Source organism: Hyperolius riggenbachi, chromosome 8 (genome assembly GCF_040937935.1).
Source record: "Hyperolius riggenbachi isolate aHypRig1 chromosome 8, aHypRig1.pri, whole genome shotgun sequence".
In the NCBI taxonomy this organism is placed as follows: domain Eukaryota; kingdom Metazoa; phylum Chordata; class Amphibia; order Anura; family Hyperoliidae; genus Hyperolius; species Hyperolius riggenbachi.
In genome coordinates, this window is record NC_090653.1 from 70,642,711 (window position 1) to 70,659,728 (window position 17,018).

A 17,018-nucleotide genomic window follows, 5' to 3' on the forward strand; every position below is an offset into this window, starting at 1 on the left:
AGTCAAAAGCTTCTGGCCACATCCGAAGAGGTGATAACATTATCTTTTGTCTACATTCCTTTGCCAGATACATTTAGTAAACATTCGCAAAATGCAGTAACTGAGCTCTCTCTGCTTCTAATATGAATTCAGCTGAGAAGTGACCACTAGATAGATTTTAATGTATAAATTCAGCAGCTATGCAATACAATGCAATGGCAGCTTTCAAAGCAGATAAACTGTACTTTGGGACTTTGTGATTTGTAAACAAACAATATTACTTGTGCACAAAAGCAAATATGGTAACTATATGGGTAATAAAAGGTAGGACAATGTTATGTCGAGTTTTAACCCACTTTAACCACTTCCTGCAATATGGACATTTATAACCATTCTATTTGTACACCTTTAGTGCAAATAGGAGGTTTATATAATTACCGCTATTCTGCCTAAGTGCATGCAATATGTAATAGTTCCCTTCAGCCCATAGCATGATCAGATAAAGTCAGTCAAATAAAGTCAGATGAGAAGAAAGCAACTCAAAATATACATATAAAAAGTGAAATGTAATTGTTATTTTGATTTTGTCTATAAAGCAACTGGTAAAAATAAGGCAAATAACTTATATCAGGCTTTTATCCTGACAGACTCAAAGCACCAGAGCTGCAGCCACTAGGATGCGCTCTATAGGCAGTAGCAATGCTAGGGAGTCTTGCCCAAGGTCTCCTACTGAATGGGTGCTGGCTTACTGAACAGGCAGAGCCGAGGTTCAAACCCAGGTCTCCTGAGGCAGAGGCCTTAAAGAAAGCCTGTAACGGAAAAAACCTCCCCTGGGGGGTACTCACCTGGGGTGAGGGAAGCCTCTGGATCCTACTGAGGCTTCCCCCGTCCTCCTCGGTCCCACGACGGCGGAGATAAAGCTCCCCGAACAGGGGATGTAAATATTTACCTTCCTGGCTCCAGCGCAGGTGCAGTATCGGCTCTCCGCTCGGAGATAGGCGGAAATAGCCGATCGCTGTCGGGTCGCTCTACTGCGCAGGCGCAAGTCTCCTGCTCCTGCGTAGTAGAGCGGACCCGACGGACATCGGCTATTTTCGCCTATCTCCGTGCGGAGAGCAGCAACAGCGCCCCCGCTGGAGCCAGGACAGGTAAATAAATCAGCGCTTATCAACGCTTGTGAAGGGAGGATTCCAGGACACTTCGGGGGAGCCACCTCTGGACTGCCTGCAGCTACAGGGATGGGGGAAGCCTCATTGGGACCCTAAGGCTTCCCCCTCCCGAGGTGAGTACCCCCCAGGGGAACTTTTTTTGTTACCGGTTCTCTTTAACCTAGTACACTATCCAGCCACTAACCAGCCACATAGTACACTATCCAGCCACTAACCAGTACACTATTAAGCCATTAGTAGTGTACTGGCTATATGGGCTCTGCCTCTGACACAGGAGACCTGGATTCATATCTTGACTCTCCCTGTTCAGTAAGCTGCACCTATTCAGTAAGGAGTCCTTGGGCTAGACTCCCAACACTGCTACTGCCTACTGAGCGAGCCCTTGTGGCTGCAGCTCAAGTGCTTTGAGTACGCCAGGAGAAAAACACAATATACATTTTTTTAACATAACTATTGCCGTCATTGTCCCATTGCAGGACCCTCTCTGGAAAATGAGGCTCCCTAATATATTCAGTGCCCCACTGATCCCGTACATTATCTTTAGACGTTGTTTCAAAACTGTGCACCTCTGGGTGTGTGCAGTACAAATGTTATTTACAACTGCTGGCAATGCGAGTCATGGGTACCAAAGTGGCCACAAAGGACGGCCCTGCATCTTACATATCACTGCACACAGACGTCTTCCCTCCTGCGTGGTACATGGAATAAAGTCATTTCTATGGTGGATCCATTCATGGTAGGAAGAGGCGATTGCTGACACAGATGTAGATGCCCTCCAGCTTCTGGCATTGCTTTCTGAGTAGAGGAATTCTCCACAGACTTGGTCACAGTGTCAGTGAGAGAAAACACACCTGGACAGCAGATTGAAAAGTCACAGAGTTCAGAGGGGGGTGAACATAAGCTGGTTTTGGCCGCGAGCCCGGCTGGCACTGACTTATCAAGCAGGGATTTACAGCCTGAGAAGGGCATTGGTGATTAACAGCGGGGACACCAGATAAGCTCAAAATATAAACGCGCGTGTGTGAAGTTTAATAATAGAGCAATAGACATCGTGTCTACATATACACAATCATAGTATGGAACAAGGCATAAAAACACTCCACCAGTATCTGATGCCTAGTACACACCATACAATTTTCTGTAAGATTTTCTGTAAAGTGGGCCATACACTAGCCGACCAAGCAACCAATCGACCATCCAATTCGATTATTATAATCGAATTGGATGAAAATTGGTGCTGCCCAGTGCATGCCAGACCGACAAAGCGACCAATTTCGGGACAGAAATTGGCCGCACAGTCGATCGCGCATGTTGATAAATTTCGGAACGAGCTTGGTTGGTCAGGCGAACGGCGGCCAATTTGCGAACGAGTGACGAGACGATGAAACCCCCGCTGCTGCCACCGCATTGTATAAATGTGTGTAGTGCATTTCTACATTACCTGTCCGGTGTCAGCCTCCACGCAGTTTCCGTCCATCTCCGGGTTCCGCATACACGCCGGCGGCGCTATGACGTCACGAAGGCGCATAGCGTCTGACGTCAGACGCTATGCGCCGCTAGCGTGTATGCGGCTGTTACCCGGAGAGATGGACGGATGGACCCGGCGAGCTGCTTCAGGACAGGTAATGTATAAATGCACATTTACATACATTTATACATTTTGGGGGCAGCGGCGGGGCGGACAGCGTCGGCTCAGCCGATTCCCTGATGATTTCATGCTGAAATCGGAAGGGAATCGGCCTGAAGTGTATGGGCAGATTTGATTAGAGACATATTTATCTCTAATCAGATTCAATTAGAGATAAATTTGTCTCTTGGTCGAATCTGCCCATACTCGTTCTAATGTACGGGCATCTTTTTACCTGTCAGATAGATAATTTCCAACATGTTGGAAATGATCTATCTAACCATCTATCTGCCTAGCAATTAAGCATTGTTCTACTTAGCAGGAGATAACCAGAAGACAATGCACCAGAGATAATGACCAGTCTCTACCAGTACTTCACAGAAAATAATCTAATTACAGAAAATCTAACAGAAAAATCTTAAGGGGCCCATGCACCTTCTGATTTTTCCGCCGATATACGGCCAATTCGATCACAGTGATCGAATCGGCTGTGAAATCGCCGCGCACACCGCTGACAGAACGATCGATTTCCGTCCGAAATCGATCGTTTCCCATCGATCTGTCCGTGCGGACTATTTCTCTCGATCGCCGGCGGGTCGGGAGTGCGTCGATAGCGGCGTTCGAATGCTCGACGACCGACGCAATACATTGGGTATACATTACCTGTTCCGGCCAGCGCGAGTACCCTGGTCCCGATGTCTTCTTTCCGCGCTGGGTTCCGGACCGGCTGCAGCTACACAGAACTTCCTGTCCCGGCAGAAAGTTTAAACAGTAGAGCGCCCTCTACTGTTTAAACTTCCCCTGAACAGGAAATTCAGTAGCTGCAGGAATGGTCTGGAGCCCGGAGTGGAGAAGAAGACAGCGGTGACAGGCCGGAACAGGTAATGTATGCAGGGGGGGGGGGGGGGGGGGGGGGCGGCAGCTCCACAGATTGTGATCGGTTTCAGGCTGAAATCGATTCACAATCTGTTTGCAGTAAAGGTGGCCATACGATCCCTCTCTGATCAGATTCGATCAGAGAGGGATCTGTCTGTTGGTCGAATCTGATGGCAAATCGACCAGTGTATGGTCACCTTTACAGAAATTTGCATGGTGTGTACTAGGCATAATGCCTGGCATACATGGCTCGTTTCTTCCTCATCAATCGAGCCGCTGATGGCTCGATTGATAATATCAGACAGGTCCGATGACCCGTCGGATAGATTCCCCGCTCGATCCCGCGGGCCGACAATAGCGGGGAATCGAGCGGCTGATAAAGGTTGCCCGCAGGGACAAGCGCGAATCGATCTGCACGGACGAGCGGTGACGCGCCGGCATCGAGCCTCTGGCTCGATCTGGCGCATAAAACTCACCGTGTATCCCCAGCATAAGACATGAAGCACAACTCCAGGCAAAGACCAAAATAAACTATTCAATGTACATGGACCAGGTTTATGCTATTTGAGAAGTCTCATTTTATTATTTTGACCGCTTCCGGACAGGTCTAATTGAAATCTACGCCCTGTTTGGGTCCTGTTATCCCTGCCAGGTCATAGATTTTAATTACCGCGCCGAATGCTCCAGCGGTTGCCCGCTGTCCTGTCGCTGCAGCCCACTTGCTCAGCAGAGCTCCTTGAGCCTGCATAAAAGTAACATTGCATCTCCTGCCCCAAAAATTCCCTTGGAGGGTTTCCAGATGGTTCATGGAGTTGAAGCACCTCTGAATGGTGTTGTCCTGATTCCCCCCACCTCCCCCATAGGAATCCCTGCATTGCTCCCATTTCACTGCACCACATCACTCCAACCACATGCACTATTGTTGTTTAACCCTTTATCAGCCATTTTATTTACAGGCTTGCAAAATGCTCCAGGCCAATTTATTTTATCACTTTTTTTTATTTCTTATTTGTTGCATTTCCCTGCTTCTCATTAGTACTACTGTAATGTGTATTTATGGCCACTTGTCACTAGGGGGCTGTGTGAGACAATAACAGAGGACTTTAGCTTTCAGTTTCTATATTTTCTGCTAGTAGAAAGTAATCAAAGCATTCCAAGAATTTACAGCACAACGAGTTCTGCCGATTGAGGTTAAAAAAGTAGGGCACTTATCTCAAATGAGATGACTCTGCTAAAGAGCAATGTGGTGCCCAATTTCTGAGGAGTGCTAGATGGAACCACATGAACCACATGGTGCTCCTTGGAAGTTGGTCATAATGCAATATGCCACTCAGGGCTGGATCTAGTGACACTGGGCCCCCCTTGACAGAGACCCCCCCCCCCCCCCCCAAAGCTGCATTAATTAATAGGGCAATGTGGTGTCCAATTTCTGAGGAGTGTTAGATGGAACCACATGGTGCTCCTTGGAAGTTGGTCATAATGCAATATGTCACTCAGGGCTGGATCTAGGGACACTGGGGCCCCTTTGACAGAAACCCCCCAAGGCTGCATTAGGGGTGCCAAATTTGCCCAACACTCCACCAGGGCAATGCAGGTCTCCCCCCAATCTTATGTTGGTCCTTGGGGCTCCTGCAATGTAGATGCTCACCTGTTCCAGCCAGCATTAAGGTTCTCCATATATCCAGTGCACAGTGAACTCTAATCTTCATCCTTTATCCGTGGCACCTCTCCTCCGTGACTTGGGGCATGTTATTAGGTCACAGAGGAGAGGAGCCCCAGCGAAGATGAAAACGGGACTGCACAAAGCTATGGACATACGGTGGAGTGCTTGCTGCCTTGAACAGGTGAGCAACTGCATTCAATTGTAAGATAACTCTTACTCTCGAAAACTGTCAAGAGCTCGGCCAGCTGGTGCTTAAATGTCCCACACAGGTACACCACTCCTGCGACAACGTAGACAATAAGAAAGAAGGACAACACTCAGGAAGCTGTACGCAGCAACAAGCTGTATTGGAGCTTAGACAATACGCAGCATGTTTTTCGGGTGTGGCCCTTCCTCAGGTGTACCGTCCACAGTCCATACAGGTATTAAATACCCACATCCAGGAAGTGACATCAAACGTACATATTCATAAAATCAAATATATCTCCAACAGGGGTAGCACACTCAAGGTGTCTACATCTACAAATAGAGGAAACCATCTCTGTATCTCAAGTCAGTAACATTGCAATTTAATATTTTTATTAATATATTTATGGCATTGCAGGGGTCCCGGGGGTCAAAATAAAGTTGGTGGGGGAAGACCTATGCTCGGGGACCCTGGGGAAATTGCCAGGTTGACCCTATGTTAGCACCGGACCTGATTCCACTACTGGAACCTCAAATGTATGTAAGCATTTGGTTACTTCAAGTGCCTTTGGCCATGAAACGCGTCAGGCGTGCTCAGTGAATACTTTTGAGCCGTCATCTTCACTGAGGTTTATTAATGTGGGACTCCACAATACATGAACATGGTGTATTTTGGGAGGGTTTTTTTGGAGTGCAATACAGTATTTATTTTGTCCGGATATTTGGGTATTGTTTTGTATGTAATATGTTTGTGGACCTTGTTTTTTCAGTGTGTTTTTTTCTCTTAGGTTTTCAACAGACATGATAAGTTGCATACATAGAGAATAATTATTTGTGCCCAAAAAGTGTCTCAAAATAAATCAAGCTGGGCTAAGTAAAATTCACATTTATTTCTGGGAGAGAAGACATTATCATTTCAGAAACATACATATAAGTTTTAGTTAAACATTTTTCATAAACTGTATAGCAACTAATGCTTTGGGCTTGATTCACTAAGACAAATAGCATTCCTTATCAAAGTTAGCACGCCTTATCAAAGTTAACACGCCTTATCAGAGTTAACACACCTTATCAGAGTAGCATACTGAGCGCTAAGAACCCGCAGGGGCTCAGGGCAGGATGAGTGGAGCTCTCCTCATTGCCAATTAGCAGGCATAAGTTTGCTATGCTACTCTGATAAGGCGTGTTAACTTTGATAAGGCATGTTATCTCTGATAAGGCATGATATTTGTCTTAGTGCATCAAGCCCTTAGTGACCGATCCTGTCTACCATGCCTCATTGCCTTCCATACACCAGGTCTGTTGTCTTTGGTCCAGTGGTACTGCAACGTGATGTCTTCATTTCAGGTGAGTCATGTGAAGCCACTGCAGGTAAGAAGAAGAATAGTATTTATCATTTTATAAGTGAAGGGAACATATAGGCACCTCGGGGGACATCCAGCTAAAGGACAGCCTGCAGCCACAGCTCATTACTACAAAAGTGTTCAGCTATACAAGCAGTAAATGAATACTAACTAAATGACTTCGGAAATCTCTTCCTACACCCTGCTAGGACTAGGAAGTTCAGTTCAGACTGCTGCAGCAGCCGGGAAAGTAAGCTGTTATGGAACTACAAGTCCCACAATGCATTTGCCTTTATGAGTAATGACTGTGGCTGTCAGACTCCTGCAATGCATTGTGGAACTTGTAGTTCCTTAACAGCTAGAGGGCCAAGTTTGCCCATGCCTGAGCTAGCATGTAAAATAAAAAATGCATTTTGCATATCAATTCATGAATGACCCCTTAGGTGTCGGATAAGGTCATTTGGACAGGAGGGTCGGAGCCCAAGCAGCGAGTTGGGCACCCGATGCAGCTTGTAGCTGATCGATTACAACAGAGGGGTCCATGGATGTAGCTGAACAACGTTTAGGCTCTTAGAGGGGGGGGATTAGGATTAGGCATTAGGAAATGCTCTCCCCGAGCGCCTCTCTCCCTCCTTCCCTATGCAGAGTCCTGATGAGAGTGTAAATGAGAGGTTACTCACCCTGCTCTCAGCATTACACTGACAAGGTCTCCCTACAGTCAGGGGCACCTCTAGCTACTTAATACTGAGGTTCCTCTAGCTACATAATACTTGGGGGCACCTCTAGCTACTTAATATTGAGGGTACTTCTGGCCATCTAATAGTGAGGCACACCTCTAACTACTTAATACTGAGGGTATCTCTGGATACCTAATACTAAGGGACACCTGTAACTACATTTGATGGGCAAGGGAAGTAAGGGAGAAGTGACAGCTGGGACAGCCAGCACACTTGCGGTGCAGTTTGGTGGGGGTTTGTAGGTTCAAGGAGGGCAAAGTCTAGGGTGTCAGCAAGGGCGTAGGGCCCGTGGTCGCAGCGGTCGCCTTGGCGACCGGGCCCGGCTCCTGAGGAGGCGGGGGAGGGGCCCGGGGGGCCCATCTCCGTTTGGAGGGCCATGCGCCCGTTCGCGCTGGTAGGAGGGAGCCGCAGCCGCGGGGAGGGCAGCCCGACCTCTTCCTCCCTTCCTCTCCCCGGGCCCCCCCCTCAGATGCAGAGTAAGCGGCTAACGGAAGCGCTATAGGCAGAACTCACCTCCCTGCGTTCCACTCGCCGCTGATCTCCTCTCTGGCTGGCTCTGCATAGATGTTGTTACACACGCAGCTTCCGGCTAAACAGGAAGCTGCGTGTGTAAGCATCTATGCAGAGCCAGCCAGAGAGGAGATCAGCGGCGATTGGAACCAGGGACGGAGGTGAGTTCTGCCTATAGCGCTTCCGTTAGCCGCTTACTCTGCATCTGAGGGGGGGCCCCGGGGAGAGGAAGGGAGGGAGAGGTCGGGCTGCCCTCCCCGCGGCTGCGGCCCCCCCCCTCCATTATGGGGACGGGCAGCTACCTAATCTATCCTGGGGGGCAGCTACCTAATCTATCCTGGGGGGCACCTACCTAATCTAACCTATACTGGGGGGCAGCTACCTAATCTATCCTGGGGGCAGCTACCTAATCTATCCTGGGGGGCAGCTACCTCATCTAACCTATACTGGGGGGCACCTACCTAATCTATCCTGGGGGCAGCTACCTAATCTATCCTGGGGGGCAGCTACCTAATCTAACCTATACTGGGGGGCAGCTACCTAATCTAACCTATACTAGGGGGCACCGACCTAATCTAATTTATACTGGGGGCACCTACCTATCTAACCTATACTGGGGGCACTTACTTATCTAACCTGTATTGGGGGCACCTAGCTAGCCTATACAGGTGGCAACTAAACTGGCTACCTATATTGGAGGCACCTACCTAACTAACCTATACTGGGGGCACCTACCTATCTAACCTACGCTGGGGGCAACTATTCTGGCTACCTATATTAGAGGCACCCACCTAGCTAACCTGTACTGGGGGCACCTATCTATCTAACTTATACCGGCGGCGCCTGCCTATCTCACCTATACCGGGGGCAACTATACTGGCTTACCTATGCCTGACTACCTATACTGGGGGTACCTATAGCTGGCTATAGGGATTTTGATATGTGTGTGCATCCGTCGGGTGTTGTCGGGGGAGGGGGGGCTGTTGTTGCCGGGGGGGGGGGGGGGGGCCCACATCCAGATTCCGCATCGGGGCCCAGAGGTTTGTAGCTACGCCACTGGGTGTCAGGAAATCTGTGCCTATAGGCTCTTGTGAGGAAAATCCAGGCCTGGTACTTATAAAGGCCCGTACACAATTGTGACAAATGTTGACCGTCAGGGATTGGGACCCAATTCTTCGGACAATGTTGCTGGGCCAACACAGATGTATTCTGCTTCTGTGTGGAGGGTGGGGTGGAGGGCCAACGGACCGGTGCATGCATGACATCACGCAGCAAGCGGCGGTACAATGGAGTTGGCTGTTGCTCGGTCAAGTTGCAGGGCAGCGGTCGGGGGGCTGCTGTACACAGGCTGGATTATCAGCTGAGTTGGTCATTATCGGCCACTTCAGCTGATTTTATTTAAGTGTGTGTACAGAGCTTAGAAGAGAAACTGTAACCAAGAATTGAACTTCATTCCAATCAGTAGCCGATACCCCCTTTCCCATGAGAAATCTATTCCTTTTCTCAAATGGATCATCAGGGGGCTCTGTATGGCTGATATTGTGGTGAAACCCCTCCCACAGTGTGATGTCAGCGCCTCACAGCACTGAGGTACTGAAATCACACTGTGGGAGCCTTGTTGCGTTATGGGAAATAACAGCCGTTTCCAACTGCCAAAAATGAAAGCAGCATCTCCTTCCAGTGACATCACCTGCCAGCAGTAAAAATGTCCCCATGTGATAAATGTCAGAATGTAAATCAGGGAGAGGAAAGATTTTACAATGAGCAAACACTAAATCATTTATACATAATTATTGTAAAAATGAAGCCCTTTTTATTACATTATTTTCACTGGAGTTCTACTTTTAGACTTTCCTTTATGCATGAAAAATCTATGACTAGGTTAACACTGATATAAAGCGTTGTAGTCTATTGTTACATGCATGTTGTCTCATGTCCACCACTGCAATAAACACTCTCTGCTCATTTTTCTTCTATCATTATATCACCTGCTGTTCTGCGAGGCTGATGAGGCCATCTTTGTCCTGGTCCATACGGCGACATTCCTCTGAAACACACAGAGGACAATAAGACTCTGTTCCAGTTTTTCAAACAATAGACTACCCAAAAATCTGGGGGTGACCCAGAACCACTAGTAGTTGTGGGTCATCCCGAGCTGCTTGGAAATCCTGTTATACTGGTCAAAGCCCTATCCCATAGAGCCATATCAACTCCTGCCACGCACTGATGAGGACCAAAAGTTCGAAACCGGCTGTCTGCATGTGAATTGATGTGGTATTGTAAAATGTATAAGCTATAGGCTTGCTATACACCAGCGGTGCGGGATGTAAGCCTGGCTTCAGGGGCATAAAGAGATAATTTGCAAATTCAGGAATGATGATGCATTGTGGGTAACCACAGTTGATCACTTAAAGCAGAATTATCACAAATAACTTCTGTGTTAAAGTGGTCTGAAAGTCAGCATTTCTACTTTACTCTAAAAGATTCTTCACAGCTTGAAAGCTACTATACTAGAACATTTTTTTTTTTAGCAGAACATCACTGAAATGGTTAAACAAAGCACTTTGTCCTGCTATTCAGCTTCAAATCTGCATCCAAAATGGAGATAACAGCATCTTTGTTTACATTCCAATGTTGATGCATGTGTGTAAACACAGTGTAACAAGTGAAAAGGAGCTCTCTGTGAAGCTCTATGTGCTTCAAGCACACAAACAGCTCAGAACAGCTAATTAGAAGATGTTAATATATAATAATAGTCAGTTTGAATAAAATGCAATGGCAGATTTCAGGGCAAGATACACTACACTTTGGAAACTTATAATTTGTAAACAGACAATATTACTCGTGCACAAAAGCAAATATGATAACTGTATGAGTAATAAAAAGTAGGAAAACGCATTTTTTTTGAATGCTATGTTAGAGTTTCAGACCACTTTAACCCTTTCAGGACCGGCCGCCTAACCCCTCCTTATGGACCAGGCACTTTTCCATGGGAGAGAGGGGTGCGCGTTGGGGGGGGGGGGGGGGGGGGGTAAGGCAGCCGGATCCTGTTGCTGGGCTTTCTGGGCTGTGTCCCCCCTGTGTGGCCAGGTGTCCCCCTTTCAGCAGCAGCTTTGACTCACCTTCCAGGCTCCAGCGATGAGCCGCTGCAGACACCACCGCTCTCTCCGACATCCCCGCTCGTACTGACGCTAAGTCCTGGGACTTACGCCACAACGAGCAGAGATGCCGCAAGAGCGGTGGTAAGCGCCGATCGTCGCGGGAACGGCAGGGAGGTGAGTGAATCCTCTTCTTTCCCCCCTACCTCCGCAGCTGTCAAAGTGATCACTCTGATTCGCCGGCGATCGTAGTGATCACTGAGGGGAGATGCCAGCTGTCATATGACAGCTTAATCTCCCCTCTCCAGTGTGCACGATCGTGTCGGGACGGTGCGTTAATGCGGACGTTGAATCAACGTCCAGTCAGGACGGCCACACCACCTGCTGGACGTAGATTCAACCTACGTCGGTCCCCAAAAGGTTCAGAAGGTAAATTTAACTGAGTTTTGCAAACAGTAACTGTAAGATCTGGTGTTGATGTGAAATGTCACTGTGAACCATGAAATGATTTCCTGTCAGTAGGGGAGTGAGTAATGTAAGCCTGTCTGAGAGAAGGAAGGAGGTTGCTATTGCTGGGGTCTCCTGAAAACACTAGTTGCTTGGCTTTAGTGCTGATGCTTTGACTCATACACCATAATAACGACTAGGAATGGTCAATGAGATACAGAATTATGCAAAATGTTTAAACAAATTCATGAATCTTGAAAATTGACCAATTAGATCTCACCTCAGCTTCATTCAATTGGTCCATTTTCAAGCTGCATACATTGACATATACATTTCTACCAGGGGCATATACAGTGAGGACTTCCTGCATGGCTGAGTATATCCAATACTATGAGACCTGGAGGTGTTGGTGGGGGGTTTCTTACTCTTGAACTCTTGAAGCAGGGGATGCTGGTTCACACGGTGGTCATTTCCTGTTTGCATGCATTATGTCATGTGGGCTCACAGGTGCTAATGCGACCATCTTGTTCGTTAGGAATTGTCACGCTAGCAGCACGCGGCACCATTCATTACTATACAAACATAGCTCCCAACTGTCCCTTTTTCGGAGGGACAGTCCCTTTTTGGGAGCCCTGTCCCTCTGTCCCTCTTTCACCCTCATTTGTCCCTCTTTCAGGACTTTGTCCCTCTTTCTATGTAAATATATATATATATTTCTATACTAAAAATTTGTTTGATTGACTCTAAACTTTATTCCCATCCTTTAAATTGATATATTACTAATTTTAAAATGTTACTATGAAGGAAAATGAACCAGGATAGAAAGGACCAGTGTGCTATGAATTATAAAACAACATATTTTTCTTATGAAATCTTTATGGTATGCGTGACTAGAGGCATGGTGAAGGTGTGGTGAGGGTGTGGCAGGGGCGTGGCTTAAGTGTCCCTTTTTCTCATCTCAAAAAGTTGGGAGGTATGATACAAAGACCATCATGCTACGTGCTGCTATGCAGTGTGCTGCCTGCTCCCTGCAGCAAGCACAGCAGGCAGAATACCCTTCATCCAAGCTGCAGAGCATTATATAGTAGGGATGCTCCTTTGGATCCCGTGTAATTCAAATTTCCAATCGGAAATGGGCTTTCGGTCTCGAAATTAGATTCACAAAAACTGCGGCATTACCGCAACTATAATTTTAGCCCAATCACAGAACTCGGAAGCACTGGACCAATCAGAGAATACAGAATTTTTGAGTGAAACTCGGGTTAAATTTAGACCAATCACAAAACTTGGAGACTACCGAGTATTTCTGAGTCTTGTGATTGGCCTAAAATGTCCATAGTATTCTGATTACTGCAGCAAAATTCTGCATTCTCTGATTGGTCCAATACTCAGAAGTATTATAATGTACTAAATTGATTAACAAAACGACCAAAAAAAAAAGGACTTTCTTTGGAAATCAGTAATCGTAAATCCACGGAATTGGTATTCATCACTTTCAGTAATCGGGATTGCAGCGGAATCAGAAATCGGTGTTTCCTACCATCCCTGTTGTATACGGTAAGTATCGATGAGCACCAATGTGATGAAGGTGGTTTGTATGACCTTGGCTTGTGTGGCTTTGCTGAGTGGTGCACAACTGCTCAACAATGAAAGCTGCAGGAATGGGCTCCTCAACCATACACAGAACATTCATTGGCTGCATGTTGCTGGGTCACCACCAATCACTACCAAATAACTTACAGAGGCATGCAACTCGTGTGTTGTTTCCTTACCAAATACTGCCATGAGGTGTGCCAGGCAGGACAGGAAGCTGTCAAAGTCCACCCGTCGGATGTCATCCCCGTATTTCAGGCAGAGCTGCTCCACTAGTTGGTTGTTGAGCTGAAATCCTGCAGAAGATGGGATACAAAACGGACTGTGAAAATGTGAGCTAAGTCTTCCATGGGAACTGCTTCTAGCTGGGATTGTAGATACCCTGAAAAAACACTGGATGGTTTCTAAAGCTATGTACCCACGTCACAAGTTCTGGTTGAACTCGATGGACATATGTCTTTTTTTAAACCAAATAACTATGTAACAATTTTTCCCACAAACTGCGATTTTTTTGCACGAGATGAGCGATCGTTTCCACGTTTTCAAGCCGTGATCACATGTGCACGGTTAAACAAATGAGGTTTTTCAAAGCATGGTGATTACGACGTCATGGTGGATTAAGATCATTGATGACTCCTGAGCAAACTGTCGCGATCGTTGGAACTCATTCATGCCTGTTGTCAGGGGTCTTCTGTGCATGCGTGGGAGGTCCCCATGCATGCGCAGAAGACCTCGACTGAAGCGACTGAGCCAGTTACCAGGGCTGATTGTGGATTAACGGCAGACCGCGGGAGGACGGTGAGGCACTCACCTGTGCTTTTGGGGCTGGAGGAAGCTCCAGGTAAGTATCAAATCTTTTTTTCCTGCTGTCTCTGGTACACTTTAACCTAACAATCCTTTTAATGATTCCTAACACTAATCAATCACCATTGCTAATACTGTCTTAACAAAATAACTGAATATAATCACTTAAGCCTGGTACACACATCCAATTTTGATTGGCCAATGACTTGCTCATTTTACAACCTCCATGTAGTAGTAAGTAATTACTCACCTCTTCCTTCCGCGTTCCAGCACTGTGTACCACCGCTCATCACTTCCTGCAATGCCGCCCACGGTACTTCAGCAAGTACAGTGGGCGGCACTGAGGAGGAGAAGAGCTGTGGTACACATCACTTGGAACGCAGCAGGAAGAGGTGAGTAATTACTTCCCCGCCCGCTGCCTGACACGCTGCACTCATAGCTGGAGGGGGAGTGCAACGGGGGGACCCAGAAGTGGGGGGGGGGTCCGACCCCCTCTCCCCACCACTGTGCCTGCTGCTCCCCCTTCCTGGCTGCTACCCACTTCAGCTCGGCAGCCCCCCCCCCCCCCCCGCACCTACGGCCCTTTGGGTGCCGCCCCCCTTCCCCCCCCCCCCCCCACTTTGGCCACCTGAGGAACCTACCTCACCCCGCCTGATGGGCAGCCCGGGGCCGAGCCCATGCATAGAACTGTACAGCCGCGGCCCTGCAATGTCACTCCTGATTCCCGCCAGGGACATGCCTCATTACGTGTGTACAAGGATTTACTACGGCTTCCTGGCCCATATGCAAGTCACTTTTCTCCTGAGTACTCTCTTAGGGGATATTTTCACACCTTGTCATAAAATGCCCTTAAAACCACCAGCAAGCGATAAAATACTAAAAATAATGGTGATAGTACTTTTTCACCAACTTTTTTTTAATTGTAAATTGCCTAAAAGTTATTTATTTTTTGTGAAAATGATTTGAAAATGACCTCCTAGGATAAGGCAAGTTAATGGCATATGGGCCCCTGTGTTTTTTTTATTTCATCCCTTTTTGAACTCACCTCCTCCAGTAAATCAGGGATATCTAATGAAATAACACAGTCAATTCAAGGTCGGTCGGCACACCAATTCGAGTTTCCAAGTACATTTATTGAATGCACAGCATGACAATTGTTTCGGGGCCACGGAGGGTCCCCTTCATCAGATAAGTGCAGACATATACGTATGTCTGCACTTATCTGATGAAGGGGACCCTCCGTGGCCCCGAAACAATTGTCATGCTGTGCATTCAATAAATGTACTTGGGAACTCGAATTGGTGTGCCGACCGACCTTGAATTGACCGTATTGAACTGATGTTGCTTCTACATCAAGGTTGTGCACCCAACTACTCACGGCAAGGTGTGCCTTTCCTAAATCTGTTACCACATAATGAAATAACACAGACTGCAATACAAAGCTGGACAATGCTCTAACCTTGTTCCCTTGCATCCATTTATTTATTTAGTAAAAGAAAATTCCACTAATCTACTCCATCCTATATACTGCTAGCATTAACATGCATTTAGCTTCCGTAATCTGTCTTTTAGGGGCTATCTCCACTCGCGGCTGCTCGCTGCTGCGAGACGTGTGGCGGCACTTCCTGGTCTGCCGGTACGTAAACAAATCCCAGAAGCCGTGCCATGCATGGCTATGGGATTCGCTGCTGCCCATAGGGAAAGATGCTGCAATGTTGGCCGAATCGCTAAGGCAAGCGATTCGGACGGCAGCAGCATTATCCCCTATGGCAGAGTTTCCCCGTGCGATTTGCTTGCTGGGAGACTCTGCGGATTTGGCCTGATTTCTGCAGCAATCGAAACGGGCCCTTAGTTATAAAACACAGTCATTCAGCACAGTCTCTAATTCAATCAGGCAGGTTGGAGTGTCAGAACACAACAAGGATGTATTTGTGCAGGTGTTAAAAATGAGTAACAAAGTCAAAGGCTGCTGCTCTGTGTAGCCAATTGCCGCACAGCCAGATGGTAGTCAGTGTGGCGTACTACTTTAAGCTTACTGCTAGTTTGGGGAATTCTCTCCTGCCTGTGACATGGAATTACAAACAGACTTATGCATTACTAATGAAAGTGGAACTTCCATTTAAGGTCGGTATTACATCTATTTTTTGCGTTACGGTGGAAATGTGATGCCCCTGTTGTATCCCACCGCAATGCAAAAAATGACATATAACCCTGAGGCAGAGTGCGCTGACATATGCATAGTGCCGTCCCCCTCAGTGATGTACTCTCTGCTGGGGAGGAAGTATATCACTTGGATTCCAGTCGGTCGCCACACCACGCCCTGTTGTTTACACTAGGCTCATCACCAATAGACTACCATTACCCCAAGCACCATGTGTAAAGCTTGTAGTAAAGCGCTGTTGCCCTTACGACACAATAAGATGCTGTTTCTCTTACGACACCATAGGCCAGGGTTTAGCCGCTGGTATAAAAGGGGCCATAAGGAAAAATACTTTCAGTTTAAGTCCCCAATATATTACAATCCAAAAACATGTGATATTTACAAAATGAAAAGCATACATGATAACGTATCAGAACAAGTGCAAAGAGGATTGAACCATAAGAGTACCAGATCTCTAGAGCAACCAATCAGTTGTTGGCATAGAGGCTAGCAATACTTCTTTACAGCACCGCCTCTGCACTGTTGCCCGAGCGATTGAGTCCCGATCCCTGCTGGGAGACCTGCCTCGTATGTGTGTATGAGGCTTTAGTTTACCATAAAGGGTGCCTGAAGTCTCCCCTCGGCCCCAAAAAGTAAGATGCTTACCTCAGCCGGGGGAAACCTCTGGATGGTCCAGAAGCTTCCCTGATCTCCTTTGCTGTGCTGGGAGCCTCAGCTCCCAGATGGGTTGAGGCACCGAACATTTTGGGGGATTTTTGGGGTAAAGGAGTCATTAGTACTGGTCAGAGCTAACCGTTATGAAACTCTGTACTCTATACAGTGCTG

The 17,018-nt window shown here is 47.2% G+C and overlaps 1 protein-coding gene across 12 annotated transcripts in view; it reads right to left on the bottom strand.

Moving 5' to 3' along the window:
- Positions 1-6,370: 6,370 nt before the first annotated feature.
- The window catches only part of LOC137528903 (calpain-1 catalytic subunit-like), a 266,591-nt gene continuing 255,943 nt past the window's right edge, over positions 6,371-17,018 (bottom strand). For all 12 annotated transcript variants that reach the window (XM_068250661.1, XM_068250660.1, XM_068250659.1 and 9 more), the window contains 3 exons: positions 13,408-13,524; positions 10,079-10,137; positions 6,371-6,865 (listed from right to left, as the gene is read on the bottom strand). In XM_068250661.1, coding sequence (XP_068106762.1) covers positions 6,839-6,865; positions 10,079-10,137; positions 13,408-13,524 — 203 coding nt within the window. In that variant the 3' untranslated portion in view covers positions 6,371-6,838. The remainder of the gene's footprint in view (positions 6,866-10,078; positions 10,138-13,407; positions 13,525-17,018) is intronic.